General features: G+C 46.1%; 1 protein-coding gene across 3 annotated transcripts in view; it reads left to right on the plus strand.

Moving 5' to 3' along the window:
- Window positions 1–20,246, plus strand: part of RXRG (retinoid X receptor gamma) — a 95,755-nt gene that overhangs the window by 35,265 nt on the left and 40,244 nt on the right. For all 3 annotated transcript variants that reach the window (XM_035123681.2, XM_035123682.2, XM_060276636.1), the window contains one exon: window positions 17,568–17,815. In XM_035123681.2, coding sequence (XP_034979572.1) covers window positions 17,568–17,815 — 248 coding nt within the window. The remainder of the gene's footprint in view (window positions 1–17,567; window positions 17,816–20,246) is intronic.

Consider the following 20,246-nt stretch of genomic DNA (forward strand, 5'->3'; position numbering starts at 1 on the left):
GTAAAAACCCACCTGAACGGGGATGTTGGCTCCCAAAAAGAGGATGTCCAGGATTTCCCAGACCTACAGCAACCCTGTTCATGTCCGATACTGGCAGACGCATATTTAGGGCAGCGTGACAGCTTCCCCCAAACTTGGGTGCTGAGCCAAGTGGGGCACCACAGGCCATTGCCATTATGACATAGTGCATGGGTAGAACAGAGGGCGGGGGGCGGGGAGCACTGAATTTTGGCTCTGCACAGGGTGTCATTGAATCCGAGGCTGTAGTTATGGGAGAAGCATGACCTTCTTGGGGTGTTAATACTGTCAGCCCCCTCCATCATAGACTCAGGTTGTAGGTAAAGGTAAAGGGACCCCTGACCATTAGGTCCAGTCGTGACCGACTCTGGGGTTGCGGCGCTCATCTCGCGTTATTGGCCGAGGGAGCTGGCATAGAGCTTCCAGGTCATGTGGCCAGCATGACAAAGCTGCTTCTTCTTCTTTTTTTTTGCATTTTAAAATTTTATTGAAGTTTAAACCAAAAACAAACACGCCAAACATTTAAAACAAATAATACAATAAATCCGAGAATCTTAACTCGACTAACAATTAACCTTCAAACACAAAAATAACAAAATTATTTATACTGTTGTTGTGGTGTTGACTTCCCATCACCTCCCGTAGTGCTTCTCATCTTTTTTTGCAAAGCACATACTTTCCTCTTCGTCTTCTTATAATTTCTTTTGTACATCACTGAATCCAATCATACCCACAAATCTTATACTCTCTAATACAAAGCCGGTCATTCTATGGCTGCCATGGAAATTACGTTATAATTATTTCTCTCTTGTATATATCTCCTAAACACCTCCCATTTTTTTGCAGACAACTGTTTGGTAGTTCCCCTTAGGTTATCTGTTAATTGGGCCAAGTTTACCATATCTGACAATTTATTTTGCCACTCATTGACAGTTGGGACGGTGTCCCCTTTCCACCTGCCCGCAATTAGCAGTCGAGCGGCTGCTGAGGCATATAAGAAAATCTCCCTGTACTTAACCGGTATATCTTTGTTCAGAACCAGAGCAGCGCACGGAAACGCTGTTTACCTTCCCGCCGGAGCGGTCCCTATTTATCTACTTGCACTTTGATGTGCTTTCGAACTGCTAGGTGGGCAGGAGCTGGGACCGAGCAATGGGAGCTCACCCCGTTGCAGGGATTCGAACCGCTGACCTTCCGATCAGCAAGCCCTAGACTCTGTGGTTTAACCCACAGCGCCATGAGACTCAGGTTGTAGCTATGGGCAAATAAACCATATACGTATCCCAAAGACGACACAGTCTCCACTGTCCCTCATTCTGAGGAAACCCAAGTGGCTCAGACCCCTGGAATCTTGCACCACTCAGAGATTGGGATAGTGTGCAACAAGGCAGAGGCATGAATGAATTCCGGGCACTTCTTTTTCTCTAGCAAAATAGCAATAAAGCTATCCGGCCTTGAAACTGAACTGAACTCTCCTTGTTCTACTCTAACGCTGAGGTCCTACAACCTGGTGATTGGAGGGGACAGTGGACCATGTAGCATACTTACCTAAGTGTCTCCAGGGCACAGGGAATGGTGAGGTTTCATGGGGCATGGCAGCTCGAATCAAAATAGGATTGTGAGTCTAGACTGAAGCCAATGAGCAGGTCTGAAATGAAGCCCAAACTCCATCTGCGTGACGGTAGAAAGACCAGCCGCCGTTCCCAATGAAACCAAAAGAAATGTGGAAGTCGGAGGATGCCTTCAGAGCATAAGCAGTGGCGGCCTGTGAATGAGCTGGCTTTTTCAGTTCTCCAGATCATGTCGGTATAATTTGCATATTATTATTCGAGTATCTGAAGAAGTGTGCATGCACACGAAAGCTCATACCAAAATAAAAACTTAGTTGGTCTTTAAGGTGCTACTGAAGGAATTTTTTTATTATTCGAGTAGTTTGCTAGTTATGAAAAAGAAGTGGTGGGTTGGAAGAGTTAAGCGATCGCCCTGCCCCTTGCTTTTCCTCTCCAAATTCTCCCTTCCCAACGCGGCTTTGCAGCAAGTAAATGGGTCACTGGGCTTTCCTTGCACACTCTTGCATGTGATGTGTAGTTGAAACATCGGAGCTTGGATAAAAATGGAGGCAATTGTGTACTATGAGAAACTGGAGTCATTTATCAACCTTACGTCTGCTTAGAGAGGCTGTGATAGCCTTCATAACCTGCTCTTATGTGCAAACATTCCTTACTGTGTCCCCCTCCCTCCCATGTGCAGCATGGCACACTCTTTTTGTCAGCCTTCACACTTTTATAGATGGATTTATAGCTTTGATTCTGACATTCAGCAGATAAAAATAAGGACATCACTTGGGAAAACCTCTACTGTTTACGTCTTGCTGAAGGCTCTCGACTGCTTGGTTGTATGCTGTGTTCATCCTTTAAGCTGCTCTCCACTGAACTAAAAGTTAAGAGGGTGGTGGTTCTTTTGCCTAAAAAAAAAAGTTAAAGAGTAATACGACTGCCCTACAAAAAAAGTGTTTTATTTAAATTTCAATATACTGTACATATTGGCAGCTGCGGCGTGAGACCCGGCAAGCTCCTTGAAGCCTTGGTATTAATCTGCATCTACCTGCATGTGAATTATTATTTTATTTCTAGACCACAGGGTGGTATATAACACTGCATAAAATCCTATATGGAATAATGAAAATATATAAACGCCATGCAAGCAATCTTTAAAGTTCATAAAACCTCTTATGCAACAGTCCTCTCAGTAAGTTTTGAATTGTCACTTTTGGCCTTGAATGAATAAATTTGCCTTCAGGAGGTGACTTGTGGGGGGGACACTATTGCCTCCAAGAGGAAGGAGTTCCACCACTGGGGTGCCATTACAGATAAGGCCCTGCTCCATAACACCACACTCTACAAAAATGCAAACGCAACACGCTGGCTAATTGTTGTTGTTGTTGTTTAGTCGTTTAGTCGTGTCCGACTCTTTGTGACCCCATGGACCAGAGCACGCCAGGCACTCCTGTCTTGCACTGCCTCCCGCAGTTTGGTCAAACTCATGTTCGTAGCTTTGAGAACACTGTCCAACCATCTCGTCCTCTGTCGTCCCCTTCTCCTAGTGCCCTCAATCTTTCCCAACATCAGGGTCTTTTGCAGGGAGTCTTCCCTTCTCATGAGGTGGTCAAAGTATTTGAGCCTCAGCTTCATGGATCAATGCCTTGTTGTGGCGAAGGGGCTTGAATAACTCAGAGAAGCTATGAGCTATGCCATGCAGGGCCAACCAAGATGGACAGGTCATAGTGGAGAGTATTGACTAAATGTGATCCACCTGGAGAAGGAACTGGCAAGCCACTCCAGTATCCCTGCCAAGAAAACTCCATGGACAAAGGCAACGCTGGCTAATAACTGTTAGCAAATATATAATCGGTATGATGTCATTGAACTATTCTGGATGCACTGTCCTTTGGAGACTTCGGAGAGACATCTTCCTTTGAGACTTTTGTGAGATGTCTTCCTTTGAGAGACAGTTTGGCGTTCCTCGCTATTCATTGGTTGTTTGAATCTTTGTTTGACTCTGATACATATAGCAACTTGCAGTTACTTGTATATTTTGTGAGATGTGTTGTATGATATATATATATTGTTTCGAAGTGGCTTATTCGTATATTTTGAATGACATCATACCGATTATATATTTACTAACAGTTATTAGCCAGCGTGTTGTGTTTGCATTTTTGTAGATTGTCACATTTTGCAACACAGGGGTTCGTGTTTGTCCATATCACCACACAGCAGGCACATAGCTGTCAAGTTCTCCCTTTTTTAAAGGGAAATTCCATTATGCTGAATAGGCTTCCTCGCGAGAAAAGGGAAAACTTGACAGCTATGAGCAGGCAACCCCTGTTGCTGGCACCACCAACAGGGTCGCCTCCTCTGCTGATCCAATGAGAACTTCTTACACTGGAGCAAAAACCACAAAGTCACCCACGTCCCCACTTAGAGCACTACCATAGAATCATAGAACCATAGAGTTGGAAGAGACCACAAGGGCCATCCAGTCCAACCCCCTGCCAAGCAGGAAATACCATCAAAGCATTCTTGACATATGGCCGTCAAGCTTCTGCTTGAAGACCTCCAAAGAAGGAGACTCCACCATACTCCTTGGCAGCAAATTCCACTGCCAAACAGCTCTTACTGTCAGGAAGTTCTTCCTAATGTTTAGGTGGAATCTTCTTTCTTGTAGTTTGAATCCATTGCTCCATGTCTGCTTCTCTGGAGCAGCAGAAAACAACCTTTCTCCCTCCTCTATATGACATCCTTTGATATATTTGAACATGGCTATCATATCACCCCTTAACCTTCTCTTCTCCAGGCTAAACATACCCAGCTCCCTAAGCTGCTCCTCATAAGGCATCGTTTCCAGGCCTTTGACCATTTTGGTTGCCCTCCTCTGGACACATTCCAGCTTGTCAGTATCCTTCTTGAACTGTGGTACCCAGAACTGGACACAGTACTCCAGGTGAGGTCTGACCAGAGCAGAATACAGTGGTACTATTACTTCCCTTGATCTAGATCAGGCATCCCCAAACTTCAGCCCTCCAGATGTTTTGGACTACAATTCCCATCTTCCCCGACCACTGGTCCTGTTAGCTAAGGATCATGGGAGTTGTAGGCCAAAACATCTGGAGGGCCGCAGTTTGGGGATGCCGGATCTAGATGCTTGATGCAGCCCAGAATTGCATTGGCTTTTTTTAGCTGCTGCATCACACTGTTGACTCATGTCAAGTTTGTGGTCTACCAAGACTCCTAGATCCTTTTCACATGTACTGCTCTCAAGCCAGGTGTCACCCATCCTGTATTTGTGCCTTTCATTTTTTTTTGCCCAAGTGTAGCACTTTACATTTCTCCCTGTTAAAATTCCTCTTGTTTGCTTTGGCCCAGTTGTCTAATCTGTTAAAGTCATTTTGAAGTATGATCCTGTCCTCTGGGGTATTAGCCACCCCTCCCAATTTGGTATCATCTGCAAACTTGCTCAGGATGCTCTCAAGCCCATCATCCAAGTCATTGATAAAGATGTTGAATAAGACTGGGCCCAAGACAGAACCCTGTGGCACCCCACTAGTCACTTCTCTCCAGGATGAAGAGGAGCCATTGATGAGCACCCTTTGGGTTCGGTCAGCCAGCCAGTTACAAATCCACTGAATGGTAGCCTTGTCTAGCCCACATTTTACCAGCTTCTTTACAAGAATATCATGGGACACCTTGTCAAAGGCTTTGCTGAAATCAAGATAGGCTACATCCACATTCTACTCCTTTGGAATATCAGCTACAATTCCTAATAGAAAAGCCTCTGATTTTTTATTTTTTATTTTAAATAAAAGTTAAACATTTTTTTCCCAATTCATTATATATCATTTCCCAGAATGCTTTTATTACCTTACAAGACCACCACATATGATAAAGGGTGCCTTCTTTTTCTTTACATTTCCAGCAGATATTTGTGCCTGTCTTATACATTTTTGCTAACTTAAAGGTAAAGATAAAGGGACCCCTGACCATTAGGTCCAGTCATGACCGAATCTGGGGTTGTGGCGCTCATCTCGCGTTATTGGCCAAGGGAGCCGGCATACAGCTTCCAGGTCATGTGGCCAGCATGACAAAGCCGCTTCTGGCGAATCAGAGCAGCACACGGAAACTGCGTTTACCTTCCCGCTGTAGCGGTACCTATTTATCTACTTGCACTTTGACGTGCTTCCGAACTGCTAGGTTGGCAGGAGCTGGGACCAAGCAACGGGAGCTCACCCCGTCACGGGGATTCGAACCGCCAGCCTTCTGATCGGCAAGCCCTAGGCTCTGTGGTTTAACCCACAGCGCCACCTGTGTCCCAGGTGCCTAACTTACTGCGAGTCAAATACCATTAGTACATTCTAAATCTAGAACATCTTTTCAGGCAGCCCCATGCAGAACACATTGCACTAATCTGGTTGTGAGGTTACCAGGGCTTGGAGAACAGTGACCAGACTATCTCAGTCTAGGGCCTGTCAGAGAGGTGGGGAGAATGATTAGGATGGTCTCCTCCCAGAGACTTGAGGAACCTGATAGATTCCTGAATGCTCTGGGGGATTTTTCTAGTGGCCAAAGTCAGTGAACCTGCCGGTGTGCTGGTCCCAGGGATTACCCAAGAGGGGAAGTCCAAGTTCAGTCCATGGTCCATAGGTTCAGGGTAGAGACAGTCTGAAGAAGCCGAGGCTGGGAGCAGGGCAGGGCATCAGGTGAGGTCAGGAACAGGTACAAAGTCAGGAAACTAAGGCAGGTCAGGATCGCAGGCAGAGAAGCAAGGCAGGTCAAACACAGGAACACTGGCAGGATCTAGCAACCAACAATGCTTCTCCCGCAACCTGAGGTGGGGTTTGGCCGCCTTTTATCTTGAACGGGGTAACAGACGGCCCTGACAGGGCTGGCCCTATGGCAAGGCTGGGTGGCACAGGGCGCCAGGGAGCCGGGCTGCCAGGGGGGCGCCATGCGACGGGCGCTGGAAAACAGGGTGGGGGCGCCGGAGGGATCTTCGCACCATGGCATCCGGGGCACCAGATATGCTTAAGACGGCCCTTGGCCCTGATCCCCTGGCGACTCACTCCCTTGCCTCGCCTGGAGGTGAGCACTCCTCCTGCGAGTACTCAGGTACCTCCTTCTATCGGCCCTGAGTCTCTGCAGCTCAGGAGATGCCGGTGGGTTACTGGAGCCAGAAGCCGCCTCAGCCCCAGCCGGCAGCGGGCCAGATGTTGGTGACGACCCAGCTGATGGCAACGAGGTATCCTCTGCATTTGGAACCAAGGCAGTCTCCGGCCCCAGACTCGGCTCAGCTGGTGCTTGTTGCAGGGGACGCTGAGCAGACTGAGGCTCCTCAGGATTAGGCCCCAAACTCAGTTCAGCTGATGTCCCAGGCAGAGGGTCCGGTGCAGGCTGTGATTCCTCTGGCTCCAAGTCTGAGCCTGAGTCCCAGGCCATCACACCGAGGTCCTGACCTGATTTTGGAGCAGTGCAGCCAGGAGTGATGCTGACATGATTACCAAATAATGTTCCACATGTACTGTAAATATGGGCAATAATGCAACTTATAATACATGCCCATCCCCACAGAAGGAAGAAGCCATCGCCAAAGAAAGGTATAGAAGGTTGGTAAAATAAATTAGTGAACTATGCAGGACATATTAGATAATTTGAAACCCAAAAGACATTGGTTTCTTTCTTGTTTTTAATAAGGGAAATGTTTAAATAAGGGATTTAATAAGGGAAATGTTTGCAAGCTTTGTGTATAGGTTTTTACATGAGTTGAACTTTAAAGAGTCACTTGTAATAAGATGATTAAGGTTTAAAAATCGGATTGTTAAGAATATAAGATTTTAAGGACATGTGTGAATAAGGGTAGCGCTGTGGGTTAAACCACAGAGTCTAGGGCTTGCTGATCAGAAGGTCAGTGGTTCGAATCCCTGCAATGGGGTGAGCTCCCGTTGCTCGGTCCCAGCTCCTGCCCACCTAGCCGTTCGAAAGCACATCAAAGTGCAAGTAGATAAATAGGGACCGCTCCGGCGGGAAGGTAAACGCTGTTCCCATGTGCTGCTCTGGTTCGCCAGAAGCAGCTTTCTCATGCTGGCCACATGACCCGGAAGCTGTCTGCGGACAAACGCTGGCTCCCTCGGCCTATAGAGCGAGATGAGCGTCGCAACCCCAGAGTCGGACACGACTGGACCTGATGGCCAGGGGCCCCTTTACCTTTACCTAATGGAACCAGGAAGGGGAGAGGAGGGAAGCCAATTAAGATTTATGGTTTAAAAATTGTTAAATGCGAATATTATTATTGTTTTTTATTTTTGTTATTTTTTTGGAAAATTAATAAAATGTTATCAAAAAATAATAACAATGCACCTAATAATATTTGATGAGATCTAATGTGACACAAGCCACCATCCATGAGTATCCATGAGTATACGCAAGAACTCAGCCTCTCCCTATTCATTCCACACCCAGGGCAACTCAAATGCTCATCAGGGCCCTGTTTTAGTTTGTAATCCTCCAGTGACGATTTAACCAATAAGTAGGTTCCCTTGTTAGGTTTAGTCATGGGTGGATTTCAAAAGGGTGCCTTTCATGAGTCAAGGATGATTACTTCGTTCCAGCTGCTACCATCCCCTTTGGTTCCCTTCCTTCCCTGGTTCCAGGATGCCTTTTCCTCCTCCATCTTTGTTGGTTTGGTTTAGTTAGCGTTCGTTCCAAGGGCACACCTCCCCAAAGGATTCCCTTCCTAACTCCATTTAAGGAAGCCTGCAGAGCTGAGCCAGCCTTGGCTCCACAGAGGTAGCATCTCAAGGACTTTCCAGAAAGTTTGTACCAAGGTTGGTCTTTCGACTCTTCTCTGAGACTCTGGGAGAGGTGATATTGGTGCTTCTCTTAACTTTTTCAACCTTGCCTGTTCCTGCCTCTTTCTGAGTTTAATCATGTTTACCAAATTCCTCTCCTTACAAAAATTAAGTTCTGCTTGCTTATCTTACATCTTTCATTGCCCTTTTTCTCCGTATTTGGGCAGCCAGAACTTTTGTTGCGGGGGGGGGGCAGGACTTGGCTGAGGGGGCATGACTTCTGTTGTGTGGGGCCAGAACTGACGGACGTGATTGGCCACTTATTTAAGTACTTCGCTTCTCGAATGTCTCCGCTGATGAACGTTTTAGAACCCGAAGGCTGAAAACCCAGAAATAAATGCTTACCTTTTCGAACGCGCCTCGGAAGTTGAACGGCTTCCACTGCGCGTTTTTCAATTTTCTCAATGGATTTTGCAGACCCCCCCTTTGCACCTCGGTTTTCGAACGTTTCAGAAGTCGAACAATCTTCTGGAATGGATTATGTTCGAGAACTGAGGTACCACTGTATTTTTATGGTTTTACTTGATTGGGGGTGGGGGCAGTTGCCCCCCTGCCCCCCCCGGCTAGAAGTAGCTTAGCCTATCTCACACTGCCTCAGGTGTTTGTTTAACCAACCCTTTTTCATTCTATAACAACCTGTGTGTAAAAACAAACAAACAAACAAACAGCAAACTGTATGTTCTTATTGGAAAATAATATATATATGATAAGAATAATATTGGAGAAAACTGGATATTGAAACCTGCTTAACCTAAATCATATATCCCAGTTTTACAGCGGCCCTTTAAAGTACGCTTCACGCAGAGTATACGCAGTCAGAAGTTGACCTGGCTAAGAAAACACCACCAAGAGTGTAGGGAATTATCTCCCCTATATGAAACCCCTTACTAGCTGCACACTTGTAAAAGTATGCAGATGAAAATACAAACGGTTGGGTTTCTTTAACTGAAAAACAAACTGAATCTAAAGAGACTTTAAACTAAAGATAAATGCTTTCTCCCACATTCCAAACCTCCCACAAACCTCCCATTAAACTACCCGAGAATTAACAGCATTCAAGCATTATAACTAAGCAATCATACTAAGATTCAAGTAAGGAATCTCTTAAACTGAGAACAACTGAGAGAGTGATCTACTTAGAGATGAATCAAACTGAAAGATCTAACTAAGAGATACAGAAGGCTTTCTGGCAGAGCCTTATATACAAGAAGCAGAGCCCACGCCTGTGAGCAATTAACAGAAACACCGGCACCTGTTTCTCTTAAACAGACAGTATTTACATTAGACCGGCTCTAAAGTAACTTGACTATTCAAAAAATCCAACAGTTCTTTCATTCCAAGCTCTGGTCTAATGCCTTTACTTGGGTGCTAATTACCCAGTTAACCCCATGTATGTGGAATCTCCATGTGATGCCCTTTGACTCCGAGCTAAATATATTGTTACATGCGTCTCTACAGTAGAATGCATGTGCATGTTTGTGTGCAACTTGTGATTAAGGTTGTGCAATAATAGCACAGTGCTGAGACCAAGCCTCTCCAGAGCCCATTAAATTCCCATTCACAGATGGGAATTTAAAAGTTTGTCCCCATGAAATGCAAGACAGGAAGTGAAACGAATCTTGATTTAGTGGGAGAAACTCTCCCCCCCTTTTGTGCTGATGCAGTGCACCAGGAACCGGATTCATCTGTCACGTTGCATTACTTGACAGGTACTAAGAATGTGATAGCCCGTTTTTAAATGTCATGTGTGCTGGAGTCTTCTGCAAAGACTAGATTTCAGTTCCTCTGGGCTGCTGCTGTGGATGGTGAAGAGGGCTTCTGTTCGCTCTCAGGATAACAACATCGTTATCTGCCAAGCAAACATTCCAAGAGAATTCTTATTTAATAGAAAGGTCTTTCTCTACCTGTGGTTTGTTTTAGATACATTGTTTGTTTTAGATACATTGCAGTAACTACAAGGAGCACGTTGACATTGCAAGGCATGCGGTTAAATGGAACGTAAGGGGCAATATAGCCAATGACAGTCTCTTTTCTTTTGAGAACTATAGTTCTTGGAAGTGGGATTGGTGAGCTCCAACATAATTTTCACTGTCCCACTCCCAGAACAATGGTTCCCAAGAGAAGTGTGTTGTTGTTGTTGTTGCTTAGTCATTTAGTCGTGTCCAACTCTTCGTGACCCCATGGACCATAGCACGCCAGGCACTCCTGTCTAGCACTGCCTCCCGCGGTTTGGTCAAACTCATGTTGGTAGCTTCGAGAACACTGTCCAACCATCTCGTCCTCTGTTGTCCCCTTCTCCTAGTGCCCTCAATCTTTCCCAACATCAGGGTCTTTTCCAGGGAGTCTTCTCTTCTCATGAGGTGGCCAAAGTATTGGAGCCTCAGCTTCAGGATCTGTCCTTCCAGTGAGCACTCAGGGCTGATTTCCTTCAGAATGGATAGGTTTGATCTTCTTGCAGTCCATGGGACTCTCAAGAGTCTCCTCCAGCACCATAATTCAAAAGCATCAATTCTTCGGCGATCAGCCTTCTTGATGGTCCAGCTCTCACTTCCATACATCACTACTGGGAAAACCATAGCTTTAACTATACGGACCTTTGTAGGCAAGGTGATGTCTCTGCTTTTTAAGATGTTGTCTAGGTTTGTCATTGCTTTTCTCCCAAGAAGCAAGCAGAGAAGTGTAATAGTTAAATATTCTGACCAGGCAATTGGTCAGCACCTGAAACTTCCACTGGCACTGCCTTGACCTCTACAACTATTTTCATTGGGTCCACCATTTGTCTCCCTGGGTTGATGAAGCGCCATTAAACTTGGTGCACTTCCTCCACAGTTTAGTTTGCTGTTGGGCGCAGGCTCAACCTGCCTGCCCACCGCTACACTTGTACTAGCATGATAAGGGATGCCGGTGGTGGTGAGCCTCTTGGGCTTGCTGATCAGAAGTCGGAGGTTTGAATCCCCGCAACGGGGCGAGCTCCCATTGCTCTGTCCCAGCTCCTGCCAACCTAACAGTTCGAAAGCACACCAGTGCAAGTAGATAAATAGGTGCTGCTGCAGCGGGAAGGTAAATGGCATTTCTGTGCGCTCTGGTTTCCGTCACTCTGGTTTAGTCCTGCTGGCCACACAATCCAGAAAGCTGTCTGTGGACAAAGACCAGCTCCCTCGGCCTGAAAGCGAGATGAGTGCCACCTTTGACTGGACTTAACCATCCAGAAATCCTTTACCTTTTACCTTAAATGAGAGACTTTAACAGGGATTGAATCTGCAACCTTTCGCTTTCAAAGCCTGTGCTCTACTTGCCCCTGCCATCGCCGTAAAGAAAAACGGCTCTTAGCTCCAACAATTGAGCCTGCTGGCCACATGACCTGGAAAGCTGTCTGAGGACAAACGAAGGCTCCCTCGGCCAGAAAGCGAGATGAGTGTCACAACCCCATAGTCGCCTTTGACTGGACATAGCTGTCCAGGGGTCTTTTACCTTTACCTTTTTTTTACCACCATGATACTGGTCCAAGTTTGTAGCACATGCCAACTTAATAATAATAATAATAATAATAATAATAATAATAATAATAATAATAATATTTATACCCCGCCCATCTGGCTGGGTTTCCCCAGCCACTCTGGGCGGCTTCCAACCGAACTGAAGCTCCATTCTCCAATAAGGTTCCCAATGCACACCTCTGTTAATCCTTAGAGTAGTGCCGTGGTTGTCTTCTCTCTGGCTGCTAACATGCCACTCTGAGTAGCATCACCTTTCATCTTCCTCAAATGAATCTGCCCTTAGTTGCAGCCCTGTGCTTGGAATTGTCTCCCAAATACCCACGTCATGCTAGGCCCTTCAAATCCTTCCTCAAAACCCATCTTTTCTAGGAAGGTTTTGTTCAGCTCATGTAACTGGAAACAATAGCATATTCCCATATGCAGAAATGGCGAAACTTGCCAGAAAAACATGAAATCAAGATAACAAACTTTTTATAAAAGGATGGAAATGGTTCCTTGAATATTTACAGATAAACTGTAAACAGATAAGAAAATTGGCAGGATTATTGTAATAACCTGCAGTTTTATAAGAGTATTTATTTAAATATATATATTTAAAGTAGGGACCCAGGTGGCGCTGTGGGTTAAACCACAGAGTCTAGGGCTTGCTGATCAGAAGGTCGGCAGTTCGAGCTCCCGTTGCTCGGTCCCAGCTCCTGCCCACCTAGCAGTTCAAAAGCACATCAAAGTGCAAGTAGATAAATAGGGACCGCTCCGGCGGGAAGGTAAACGGCGTTTCCGTGCGCTGCTCTGGTTCGCCAGAAGCAGCTTTGTCATGCTGGCCACATGACCCGGAAGCTGTCTGCGGACAAACGCCGGCTCCCTCGGCCTATAGAGCGAGATGAGCGCCGCAACCCCAGAGTCGGACACGACTGGACCTGATGGTCAGGGGCCCCTTTACATTTACCAATATTTAAAGTAGATGAATAAATGAGCAAATTAAGTTACGGTAATTCAGATATGGAGAAGATATTAAAAAATATATTTAAGGAGCTGCAGAAAGAGGGGGAGAAGGAAGTCAAGTTCTGAAATGTTAAAATGATTGTAAAGTTAGTGAAATGTATAAAACTGAAAAACATTAAAATGAAACAATAGCATATTCCCTGTTTACTCTTGTTTCAGCGCCTTCCTCTGCTGCTTTTTCAGTGTTGAATCTGTGAAGCCTTTGTGCATGCATATAATTGCAGTCCGACATATCTCATTGCTCATCATATAAGACACACAGCACATCATCACTATTGTGATGCGTTGTGGGTGTCGGGGTTTGTGGGTGCCCGATTTCCCTAAATTCCTGGGTCTGATAGGTGTTAGAATTTAATCAATTCTTGGAGCTGCCAGACACTGGATTTAGCAAAACATTACAATACCAGCCAAACTGCCTTCCCTTGTTCAGGGAATGGCCTGGGAGGCCAGCTATTAATCAAAGGCAAAGGGAAGCTAATGGGCCATTAGGCAAGACTTTGTGCTCTTCCCTCTGCTTTAGGATGATTAGCAGAGAAAAAGCAAATTGGAGAGTTTAGGGTTGCAGTTGGAGGAAAACAGTTGCAATCTGTAAAACTCGGCAAGCTGGAGTGAAGCCGAGCCATGGCTGGTGTCTTTTTGGCTCCAAGACTGCTGTGGCTAGGGGAGAAACAAGAACATATTGGGGTGTTAATGCTGTAAGTCCCTCCATCATAGGCTCAGGCTGCATATGTGTGTAAATAAACCATATATCATAAAGACACCACAGTCTCCAATTGCGAACCCTAGGTAACTGCCTGGACCCCTGGAATCTTTGCTACTTAGAGAATGGGGTGCTGTGCAACAATATTTATAAAGAGAATTGATTCTTCTAAGAGGGATGGGAAGCTGGTGACCCATGGGCTGGATCTGGCCCTTGAATCCTTTCTAACCGGCCCAGTAGTTTCTCTGCCCTCTTTTCAGTCCCATTCCCTTCCCCCAGGTTTTTCACAGCAATCCTGTGGCAGAAGTGATAGGAAACCCAAGATGCTGTTTGCTGCTGCGCCCACAATCCCCACCTCCCTGTCTTGGTCACACACCCCCTCCGTGCCCTTCTGCAAAGCTTGGCAAAGACGACTAGGCTTTTGGGCCACTCTGCGTTCATCGACAGCACTTGGGCAGGATCAAAGGGGACCTACTGCCCTCAGGAAAAGGGATCTTTGGGTAAGGGAGACTTGCACAAATTGGGAGATTATGGAGATATTTCTGCGTGGAGAGTATAGTATTTTTCCTTGTTGGGGGGCTAGATGTAGAGTTGTTAAATTTGCCTGTTGAACTGGTATTCACACAAGTATGTATCCAGGTTGGAGAATGTCTGGATGGAAAATGGAGAACTGCATATAATGTGGGTGGGTTTTGCTCCATTTGGGGCAAAAGTCTAGGGAACGTGAAACAGCGAATGCCTGGATGCAGGTGAAAAATTAATGAAAAAAAGTGCCTTGGGGTTGTGGGGGAGAGGAAAGGGATCAGTTTTGTTTTTGTCTGGCCAGTGGCCAGTTAGATAGGTGTGTATTAATATTTTGTGTGTGTGTGTGTGTGTGTCGCTGGATGTGTGAGTGGAGGGTGGCTCTCCTGGTATAAAGTCTAGTCATTCTTAAACAAAAGACTTCCATAAGGATAGAAAAGTTCCTCAGAGTTCTGCACATTGATGTATTGCTGCAGTTTGCATAAGGAGAAATTTAAAGGAAAGTTTGGGTTTCCTTCTCAGGCAAAACATCTGAGGAATTCAGAGGGACACTCGTGTTTTATTAAGACCATGCAAGATCTTTTCTGAGGAGAGGGTGCTGTTTTCAAAATTGCTCCTCCTCTCAGTGCAAACCTCTTGAAAGCTAATAGAATCATGGAATTGTAGAGCTGGAAGGGACCCCACCTTGCAATGCAGGAATCTCAACTGAAGCATCCTTGACATTTGACCATCCAACCTCTGCTTAAAAACCTCCAAGGAAGGAGAATCCACATCCTCTCCAGGGAGTCTATTCCACTGTCAAACAGCTGTTACTGGCTGAAAGTTCTTCCTGGTGTTTAGTCGTGATCTCCTTTCTTGTAACTTGAATCCATTGGTTTGTGTCCTACCCTCCAGAGCAGGAGAAAACAAGCATCTTCCACATGACAGCCCTTTAGATATTTGAAGATGGCTGTCATATCCACTCTGTCTCCTCTTTTCCCTCAATCGTTTCCAGAACCTTGATCATTTTGGTTGCCCTCCTCTGCATGTGTCCTAGCTTGTCAACATCCTTCTTAAATTGTGGTGCCCCCAGAACTGGACACAGTATTCCAGATGTGCTCTGACCAAGACAGAATAGTTCTGTACTATTACTTCCCTAGACTTCTGTTGATGCAGCCTAGAATAGCATTAGCTTTTTTGCTGCTGCATCACACTGTTGGCTCATGTTAAGCTTGTGGTCTACTAAGCCCTAGATCCTTTTCACATGTACCACTGGTAATCCAGGTGTCTCGCATTTTATATTTGTGCCACTGGTTCTTCATACCTAAGTGCTGAACCTTAGATTCCTCCCTGTTGAAATTCATCTCCCCCCCCCCGAACATATAGGCCTGTGTCCTGCCCTGACAATTTTCATCAAGCAGTACAGTATTTCCTTCACTTGGTTTTATGAGTGAAGAATGCCATCATGGACTTGTCCTGTGGCTTCACTCTTGAATCAAATAGCAACTTCAGAGAGAGGGAGAGAGGGTTTCGGGGTGGAAAAGATCCTGCAGAAGCTCCTCCCCCATCCCCACAGCTGTTCTGAAAAGGAGGGGAGGGGAGCTAGGCATATTAAATACAATTACACATCTAGCATGTTGTCTAGTTTGGTCTGCAGAGGTGAAGTTGCTCAGCAGAAAGGTCAGGACTTGCTATCTGTAGCTGCCGCAAAGTTGCTGCGGCTCAACGCATGCCAGCCCGTTTTGCCTCTTCCCTCCCCCCTTCCCCCGCAACTTCGATATTTATTTATTGCAAAGATGGTTCCTGTGACAGCGTTTGTTATTTTACCTGAAGTAGCAGTCAAATCTGATTCAAAGGGAAGATGCAGGATAAGAGATAACAAAAGGTCAGCTTCTTGAATAACGTTAAAGAGATTTGTCAGAGTCAATGGAGTCTGGATTCTCATTTCAGGTTTAACTCTGTGCCTGGAATGGAAAAGGTCCTCGTCTGTCTGTCTGTCTTTCTCCCTTTGAATCAGCTCTCCCACTAGGCATGGAATGGCAAAGGAATGGGACCACAATGGCCTTTCAGAGAGCCCTGTTATTTTCACCATTTGGGCTGTTATACGAAGCTTCTTTGTAATAAACTGATGTTCGCAGGGTTCTGCAAACTTCACAGGGTGCTCTCTCTTAACTTGGCGACTCCAATTAAGATGCTTGTTTTAAACCTTTGAAGCCGTAGGCACCACTGAGATTGAGACTGAACTGAAGGGGGGGGGGAGTAGTGGTGGATATAACCCTCGCCTCTCACATTGTTTTCTAGCTGGCAATCCTCCTCTTTCCCCAAGGTGCTACTTGGCATTGGAGGGGGGAGTGGCTGCCATTTTTACAGCTGCACTTTGGTGGAAATTCTTCCTCAGTGAAGTTTGCAGATAACCAGCAATAGTGAGTGATAGAAAACTGATCAAATCCTCCTTATCTGATAAACCTGTTTAATGGTGACTGGTTTTTTAGAGGTAGAAAATAGCATTATCTTCACGATGAGCCATGGTGCACAAGTGACTCGTGAGGATACATGCACCACAAGAAGCTCATCTTTTAAAAAAAAAGTGACTTCTGCATGGCAACTGTTTTGTACTGTCCTTGCAAAGTGTCTTTTTTGTTGGGGGGGCAGGGGGAAGGAAGGACTTGTCCAGACTTACCTTTCCAGGCATAACGTAAAAGGTAAAGGGGCCCCTGACCATCAGGTCCAGTGGTGTCCAACTCTGGGGTTGCGGCACTCATCTCGCTCTATAGGCCGAGGGAGCCGGTGTTTGTCTGCAGACAGCTTCCAGGTCATGTGGCCAGCATGACAAAGCTGCTTCTGGCGAACCAGAGCAGCGCACGGAAACGCCGTTTACCTTCCCGCCGGAGTGGTCCCTATTTATCTACTTGCACTTTGATGTGCTTTCGAACTGCTAGGTGGGCAGGATTTCCAGGCATAGTCTGCACTTAAAGCTCAGTGTCTGAGCACTTTTTTTTTTGCTCCAGAGCTTTCCCTGTGAAAACTCGCTCTTTAACGCTGAATCGGAGCAAATGGGAACCCCCAGAAAACCTGAATTGCTGTTTCCTGTGCTTCAGATTTAAAGAGCAGGTTTTCATGGGGAAAGCTCTGGGGTGAGAAAGAGAGAGAGAGAGCACTTGGAGCTTTAAAGAGCAGGCGTGTGCCTGGAAAGAGTGGGGGGAAAGGTAAGTGTGCATAAGCCCAAAAAGGACAGAGAGACAGCTGGAAGAGTTTGCAGTTTTGAATTCAGACACACAGAAAGAATGGTAAAAGCTATGCATTTAAGCTGTAGTTGGGTGAAAGCTGGCGTGCAGTTGCTGCTGTTTGGGAATCTTTTGCAGGATTAGTAGTTGCGCTGCCTCCTCCAAAGTGCTCTGCATTTACCTTTTTGTCACCCACCTTCATGGAGTCTCTCCTTTTATTTCAGATTCTCCAGTTCACAGCAATTCTGCACCTGGAAATCTGGGATCGGGCCTTCCCACAGGGAATTCCTTAGATGGCACGTCCAACTATCTTGAGTCTCCCCTCAGTGCTTCAAGGACTCTCTCTTCGCCTATGAACTCAGTTAATACAATGAGCTCTCCGTACAGAGTGCTCACGTCCTCTATGGGATCGCATCCCGTTCCTTTGTCTTCACCAGCAGGCGTGAATTTTGCTGCACACACTAGCCCCCAGGTCCGTATCAACTTATAATTCTTTTTTTTTTAATGCAGTTTGGTATACTGGAGTTTTCATAAATATACCGTATGTTAAGGCCCAGTTCTCAATTATTTGTGGAATTCCTTGCATGTAGCAGGAGGCTTTTTCTGAAATAGATGACTAAAGCAGTTGACTTCCCTATTGTGTTCCGGACAGACAGATATTCTGCTCCAGATATTCCAGAACCTTTCTGCTATGTTCTAAAACATGACTAGAGACTTGTGGACCTCCAGATGTGGTTAAATTCCGATGCCTCAGCTGCAGACAGCATGACAGAAAAGCAGTAATGACTGGAGCTGTAGCATAGCTGCCAAGTCTCCCATTTTCTCTGGGAAATCCCCATTTTTCCAGCTGTTCCTAGCTGAAAAAACGGATTTTTTTTGTATTTTCCCGGTTTATTCTGGCGCAGCGGCCATTTTGGAACTGGGCGGAGCATGCTTAGAAGCGACTTTTGATGCTGCTCTGCCCAGTTCCAAAATGGCTGCAGTGCGACTTCTGGCGCGGTGGCCATTTTGGAACTGGGCAAAGCAGCATCAAAAGTCACTTCTGAGCATGCTCCGCCCAGTTCCAAAATGGCGGCAGCACTACTTCCGGTCTGCTATTTCCGGCCCGGTCCCTTATTTCTCTGACAGCAACTTGGCAGGTATGGCTGTAGTCCAATAAGATCTGAAGGGCTATAGATTCCACATTGCTGTTCTACAGATTGCCCCAGTTTGAAATTTGGAAATAAAAAAAGTTCAGCTAGCACAAGGAGTTTTAGCTGTGCAGTGGAACTTGCCCACCCTCTATTCTCCCTGTGCACCATGTAAATCTCTTCTAGAAAGTCAGGGGGAAAGGCTGGAACAGATTTAGAAGATTTAGAAGTTTAGAATAATAATAATAGTAACAACAACAACAACAACAACAACAACAACAACAACAACTCCACACACCCCACTTAAGCCAAGATTAAGCAGTTTGCTGTTGGTTGTGAGTCTTGTAAGAACAGCTTCCCTGTCTCTCGGTCTGGCAACTGGCCTTTTCTACCTGGCCTGGAAGGACTGGGCCCCAACTGGTTCCTGTTACAAAGAGTGCTGCTTAAGATGGGCTTTGCAGGAGGGTGGCTTGTATTGTGTGGTCTGAAGGAGTATTAAAATCTTTGCCTCCCCAGGTGAGAAAGGGAAGAAGTCCGGGTTGAAGTGTCTACCTGCCTTTCAACAGGCCTCCGTGATATATCTCAAATGTTGGCTGAATTATTAGAGCTCATCCACACTTCCACTTGTCCCAGGGCCAGAGAGCTTTCCCTGGGAAAATGTTGCCCTTTCTCACTGAATCAGAGCAAACAAAGATACGCAGAAAACCAGATGGATGTTGGATGCTATTCAGCAGTGAAGAGCGTGTTTTCCCTTGGAAAAAGCGGCTGGGGTGAGCAGAAGTGTGAACAAGCCCTCGTTCTTTGCGTGGTTTGCGAAGTGGGAATTAGAAGAGGTGTTCAAATGTTGCTTTTGCTGCCCCAGTATCACCTGGCTGGGGCAGATTATCTGGTAAAATGTGAACAAACCCCCCCCCCTCCAAATCCTTTTGCAAAACATGGACTCTGAACAGGGGCGGCAGTTCCAAGCTGTCGTGCTGAGTAGCTTGAAGGAGTGCGGTTCACTTGCTTTCCTGCTAATGGGATGAGGCAGCTGGTCCTTGGGGATTAGCAAGCAGTCAGCTAATGGATTTGGGTTCAAGCAGCTGTCCCAAGTATCATACATCACTGAGCTTGAAATGTGCAGGAACCAAACTCCAAAGACTTTTAAGGAGACTCCAGTTCCCCCTACCCCGTACTTTGGCTGGGGAATATGGGAGGGGAAGGTGCTAGACCTGCTTACTGAATTCTGCTTTCGTTTTTGAAGGAAGCCCTGCCTGAATTATGTGGCCCTTATTCCCCCTAACTTGCAAACGGGTGGCGGGATTGAAAGGCCTACTCTCATAGTGTGGAGATGTTGTTCCAGAAGTCTCTGGAGCTAAGAGGGTGGCTGGCTGGGTTTTTGCATTTGCTTTTACAACTCAGAGCGCTTGGAGACAATATTTCCTCCTCCTCCTCCTCCTCCTCCTCCTCCTCCTCCTCCTGGAACAACGAAATGCTTCCCAGAAACTGTGCAGCGAGGGGGCAGCAACCCAAACTCCACAAAAATTGACCGGGTTTCAGCGCTGGCCAATTGCGCGTTTCCTTAAGGCAGGTGTCACGGTCCTTGTTTGGCTACTTCTGAGAAACTAGTACCACAGCCATTCTGTCTTTAAGGCTTTTATTCTGCCTGATATTTACAATGTGATTCAGTATCAAGAATACATGTCCGATCAGTCTGACGACGATTCTCCCAATGCCTGGCGTCTGCTCCTCCCCCAGCATAGTAAGCATGGGATTCCTGCCCTCCGCCCTTTG

This window comes from Zootoca vivipara, chromosome 7 (genome assembly GCF_963506605.1).
Source record: "Zootoca vivipara chromosome 7, rZooViv1.1, whole genome shotgun sequence".
Lineage (NCBI taxonomy): Eukaryota > Metazoa > Chordata > Lepidosauria > Squamata > Lacertidae > Zootoca > Zootoca vivipara.